Source organism: Perca flavescens, chromosome 19, assembly GCF_004354835.1.
Source record: "Perca flavescens isolate YP-PL-M2 chromosome 19, PFLA_1.0, whole genome shotgun sequence".
NCBI classification, from domain to species: Eukaryota; Metazoa; Chordata; class Actinopteri; order Perciformes; family Percidae; genus Perca; species Perca flavescens.
Window position 1 is genome coordinate 20,403,290 of NC_041349.1, and position 5,749 is coordinate 20,409,038.

At 37.0% G+C, this 5,749-nt stretch overlaps 1 protein-coding gene across 2 annotated transcripts; it reads right to left on the reverse strand.

Moving 5' to 3' along the window:
• Positions 1-499: 499 nt before the first annotated feature.
• Positions 500-4,745, reverse strand: caap1 (caspase activity and apoptosis inhibitor 1). 2 transcript variants are annotated; one of them, XM_028564128.1, is made up of 6 exons: positions 4,401-4,745; positions 2,723-2,914; positions 1,748-1,832; positions 1,575-1,632; positions 1,386-1,453; positions 500-1,263 (listed from the first exon to the last, which is right to left on the reverse strand). In XM_028564128.1, exons 1-6 carry the CDS (start codon positions 4,503-4,505, stop codon positions 770-772), a joined length of 1,002 nt encoding a protein of 333 aa, XP_028419929.1. In that variant the 5' UTR covers positions 4,506-4,745; the 3' UTR covers positions 500-769. The 2 variants fall into 2 exon arrangements, with proteins under 2 accessions (XP_028419929.1, XP_028419927.1); XM_028564126.1 differs by having other exon boundaries at positions 2,723-2,917.
• Between the last annotated feature and the right edge of the window lie 1,004 nt (positions 4,746-5,749).

A 5,749-nucleotide genomic window follows, 5' to 3' on the forward strand; every position in this document is an offset into this window, starting at 1 on the left:
GTAATGCCATGGGAACTATTTTTTGTTGTTTTTGCCAAACCTGTTCTTAGAAAACCAGCCTCAACATTTAGAAGATGAAACGAGAGGTGGAAAAGATGGCAGTGCATGGCATTACTATTCATAGTTCAGCCTGGCACGTCAAACAGGTGTTCAGTGAAGAAATACCACAGGTGTGTCTACTGTAAATGACAGCACACTGCTGCAACCTACTTCGGCTGGCAAAGCTTGGCCTACATACAAGATGATCTTTCTGATATTCTCACATCCTCTAATATTGTAACATTTTTACCCCAAGTGTGTAACTAAAAAACCTTATTAAGAAAACTTGCCTTCCGTGCTGTCTTGACCATTTTGACTGTAATGTGAACAGATCTCTTGCTCTCCTCTGCACATATTAAGACATTGCTATGAATGGACGGTGGCAGGTTAACACTGCCATCTAGTGACCAGAGCAAAAAATACATTTAGAAATACCAGTAGGTTAATCATAAGACATTCATTCAGTGTAGGACAGGCCCAGATGCGTTTAATTTTGCATTAAATAGTCTGTAATATTGTTATCACTTATCTGTACAACAATTTGTATATGCAAATGTCGCTAACTTGGAAAAAACAATAAAGAGATTGGGAAAAAATAAATAAAAATAGTCTGTAATATCATTCCAATATGGAGTAATAGCAAAACACGGTTTGAATTGTACACTCAGAACAATAAATCAGGGGTTAAAAAGATGCCTATGCTGTATCAACCAACAATAAATAAAACATGCTACACATTTTTGGTTACAGACAATTTTTTACCATCACTTGCTTTCATCAGGGCCTTGATGGCCCTCGCCCTCATTTCCAACTCCAGAAGCTCCAGTTGCTGAATTGACGGCTGACCTGCTGCAGCAGAACGACTTGAAACAGGTGCGCCTTCAGCAGGTAAACTAACATCTGTGGACTGTGGAGGTACACTCTGTTCTTTAGCTTCCTCTTTGCTTGAAGAGGATGAAAGTGCTAATATCTCACTGACACTTTTGTCGATGTCGCTTTGGATGTCTTTCTTTGCTTCGGTTTGTTGAGGGCCTGGGGAAGGTTCAGGGTTTGCGGGGTCAGGGTTTACAACTGGGCCAGCGCTCTCCCTGCTGCTGTCCACTACTTTCACTGCCCCGTCCACAGCTTTAACAGTCTGCTCCTCTTTGGGTCCCTCTATGTCACTATCGTAAGTGTCTGCGTTTATGCTTAGGACATCACTCTCCTCACCTGAACCACCACCCTCTGTAAAAATAAATTAAAATTAAACCAAGATTTTAAATGTAAAATGGTCCTTTTTATAGCTTTTTTCTGTCTTTGATTGAGTGCCTGGGAGATGTTCTTTCAGCACATTCCATATTAATTACCTTGCTTAGGGTCCTCAGTTTTTGCAGTTTCTTTGAGGCAAGATGTAGAGTCTACGTTATTGTCTTGCCTTGATGGTGAAGAAAAATGTAAAAAACACATAAAAATATGAGAAAAGCATGAGAACACTCTACTTTCATTCTGAATGAGTAAGAATGTACCCTGTATAAGTTATTAAACTGTTCCCTCACTGGCTTTCCAGGGTCTCTTCTGTGTTTTCATCACCATTTCCAGATGTTAGTTCCTCCCCTAGAAATAAACAGCTTTAAGTTAATGTTTGCAATACTAGATTGTTTTAAGACTGTTTTGTTCCAGAAAGTTTGTAGTTGTGAAAAAAAATTGCCAAACTGGCCTTAAGTCTTACCTGCTAAGATCTGTAAGAGATTTTTCTCTGAGACTGGCTCCAGTTGCTCCCAGCACATCTTTCTGATTTCCTCCAAACTACAGTCCTGTAAATGATAATGTGTTTAATAGTATCTTGGACGATGGGTTGCTTTAATAGCCTCCCAAGCAAACAGCAGAAGCCTATGGCATTAGTTCTTCATCTGTATTAGATATGCATTAGCAATGTTTAATCAAACATTTCATACGCTTTCTAGAGTTGACACAAACATAGTTATGTTTTTAACTTTACTTTTCCATTTCACTACAAAGCTCCATAGCTAAGTTGTAGCTATAGATAGAAATCTTACCAGCAACTAAACACACAGTATGTCAAATAACTAAAAGCTGCAATTCTCTAACTTAAAGTGATCTTTGAAGTGATTTGCAAAAATAAAATGTGGATAAGGTGACTTTCAATAGGTTACAATGAAATGAAATATAACAATTATATGCAATATAATACAGTATACTGTATGCCTACAAAAAGATGGAACAAACCTTTTTTTTATGAAATGATCACTATTGCTCAAGGTGTTGTTGCTTTGCCAGCCAAAGCTGGCACTGTTGGAATGTAACCAACAGTACAAAACGTGGCCATATATGTTGGAAGAAAACACTTGCCAAAGCACAAAATGTGGTCCTTAAAACCACAAATTTTTCTCAGTAACAATACAGCGTGACGGCAAAAGAGATTTGTTTAAGTTTGTGGTGGACAGACATCTTGAAGACAACATTTAAGAAAGTCCATGTTGCATCTGATGAGAAATGAGGCCAATTTATGTCCTTTGATCCACAAATGCCCCTTGATCAATCGTCAGTCAATATAATTTCTAATATTCATGAAAAACATGGGTTTCAAACTTTCGAACACTGATATTATTTACATTCAGCCTGTCTTATTCCAGGCATACAAAGATTATGAGTTTGCAATTATAAAACATAATCACACATTCACCTTGAGTTCATCAGGCAGCATTTTCCGTAGCTTCTTCTCGCCCAGCACATGGAGACACTGCTCCAGCATCTCCCGCTTGTCAGTGACATAAGCAGTGATGGGCTGGAACGGCAGGGTGAGGTTTAGTCCGCCCTCCTCAATGTCACTGCCAATCCTGTCCAGCTCTGCATCAGCGAGTTCATCTTTGGAGTCCTGCTATAGGAAACCAACATGTTACTGAGACACAGTGTCTGGAGGTCTTGAAAAAGTCTAAAAAGTAACTAAAAATTAAGGAATAAAAGGTTTTGAACACTGTTAAAAATAAGTTTATATTTAGCATTGAAGGTTTTAAAAGATTCTGATTCTTTTTGGTGAGTTACTTTTACATGAATGATCCAAAAAAATAAAAATAAAAAAATATGACCATTTTTACTTCTTTGTGTTAGTTATATTGCAAAAGAGGTTCACAGAGTTATTCAAATGGGCTTTAAGTATTCATTATTAATTGTTATCCAGTACACCGCATTGTGTATTCTCAACCCCTTTAAAATTAAAACATATGCAGGTCACACAGCTGCACCCTACACTTAGTTGACTGTATTAGGTAAATCTAGTTAAAACTAATGCAATTTTCATTGTTTATTTTTTGTGAAAATAATTTTAGAAAGATGCTGTTACCACTTTATGGTTTGTGATGCGGTTGAATTGTATTGGATTCCACACTGTGGTGTTTTTTTTTCCACACCCCGATTTAACGGGGATAACTGTATCAAAGTCTCATTAATTTCTCTGCTCCATGATTGGCATAGCCTATCCAAGATAAGAGCTGGGCAATATATCAATATTATATCAATATCATGATATGAGACTAGAGATAGTCTTAGATTTTGGATATCGTAATATGGCATAAGTGTTGTCTTTTCCTGGTTTTAAAGGCTGCATTACAGTAAAGTGATGTCATTTTCTGAACTTACCAGACTGTTGTAACTGTTCTATTATTTGCCTTTACCCACTTAGTCATTATATCCACATTACCAATGATTATTTATGAAAAATCTCATTGTGTAAATATTTTGTGAAAGCACCAATAGTCAAAACTACAATATCGTTGCGGTATCGATAGAGGTATTTGGTCAAAAATATCGTGATATTTGATTTTCTCCATATCGCCCAGCCCTATCCAAGATCTCTTTGACAACAGGCTGCCAAAGCCAAAAGTATAACAATACTATGTATTAATGTAATGTTTCTTCTGCACTGACAGTATCAGAACCAACTACACGGTGAGGACAATCCATGTTAGCTTTGGGAATAAATTAGTCACAAAGCCAAACAAATAAAATCGCTATAACATAAAAAAAAACACGTTACAGTTTAAGCGTGTATAGTAGTACGTAAATGAATAGTAAATGAAATGTTGAGGCTTTCAATGACACTGTTGAAGCTAAAAACGTTACGTGATTTAGTCAAACATATGAACGACCACAGCTCGCATAAAGTTAAGCATAAGACTCAAACATGACTGATTTGGAAAACAACGTCGGGTAACGTTAAACTCCTGAATTCCGTCTCCTATGGGTCTACGGAAAAAGAGAATACAACAGCATCACAGATATAACGTTACTGTAACGTTTAACATCTAGCGTTAAACAAAACACGATAGTAGCATAACACTAGCTAGCTAGCTTGAATAGCTTACCTCCAAGTTGGATTCCGCACTTCTGCGTTTATTGTTTTCGTGTCTTTCTTCAGACTGCGAGTGTTTTCGTTTCTTTTCAGTGCTACTCGATTTCTTTTTGAGCATTTTCAAGGTAAATACACGGTCCTTCTCCAGAAAGCTATTTATATTTACTCGTCGAGAGCTCACTTGCTTAGCTATGTTGAATGTCGCGGGGAAAATATGTCATGAGCAAGCGACGACTTCTTCTTCATTTTTGTTGTTGTTGGACTTCTTCTTTTAGTGTCGGTGAAAAATCAGCCAATTTCTTTCTTATCGCCACCTACTGGGCTGGGCGTTGCTGCTTGTCTATCATTATTTACCAAGGAAAATGCATATACTGTCTATGGGAAAAGGGCTAAATCCTTACATATATTCCGCAACTTCGGCCTTGTTAATTAGTGTAAAATAAATATCGTTTACTAATTATCCCACAGGCTTAGCAGTGTTGTGGTATCCTACTTAGTTTCCACTATACACCAATCCAGAATTGTTTTAAAACGTGGTAGAGATTGCTTTTATAATTTACTGCATTTACTACCAGACTTAATACTCCATATGCCCTTACTTGGTGACTGTAGCCAAGTCCCCACATTCTAACAAGTCGTCTTCTGGCCACAACAACAAAGACTCTGAAGCTATCATATTCTGTTAATCTTATAGCTGCACAACCGTCTGTAGCTATTTTGAACCTTGATGTGTCGTGTCTGTGACATCTGAAGCTGTTGATGGAAGTGCAAATACATTCAAACTGTATCCCATCATCATTTTACACATTAAAGCTTGCTCAGATTACTAGTGACAGTCAATCACAAGTGCTCTTCCTGTATTTCACACGGTCTTGCCATCTCCCAGTTTCCATCTGCCTTACGTTTCATCAAATACTGTGCATCGGATTCATTACTGCAAAAACCTTCAAACCTGCCAACCACTGCTCATTTACATCATACAGGTTTTCACATTTAAATCAGACAGTACTATCCTCATTGGTTTGTTTCAAAGGAATTTACAAAGGAATTTTCGGTTGCATAATAATGACACATGTAACAAATGTTTGCAGAACTTAGGCTACACTAATAAGTATGCAACACAAAGAGACTTTATGAAATGTACTGCATTATGCATGGCCCATAGAAAATATGTGACATAAAACAAATTATTATTTTACATAGGTAAAATGTGATGCAGAATGCAGATGTATGCATTGTTATCAGAAGATATGTTCACTTATATGTTCAAAATCACATTCTCTGACATGATCACAAAATACTGCATTCAAGACTCAATTAGATCCTTATTTCTCAGAGAGGTACATTTTCCAATATCATAAA

Bases quoted from the DNA above. Each gene is read 5' to 3' on its own strand.
- caap1 (XM_028564126.1), bottom strand. From the start codon at position 4,505: ATGCTCAAAAAGAAATCGAGTAGCACTGAAAAGAAACGAAAACACTCG. The intron at 1,633-1,747 runs GTAAGACTTAAG...GTTTATTTCTAG, and splicing joins TCTCTTACAGATCTTAGCAG to GGGAGGAACTAACATCTGGA. The intron at 1,454-1,574 runs GTGAGGGAACAG...TTCACCATCAAG, and splicing joins GAAGAGACCCTGGAAAGCCA to GCAAGACAATAACGTAGACT.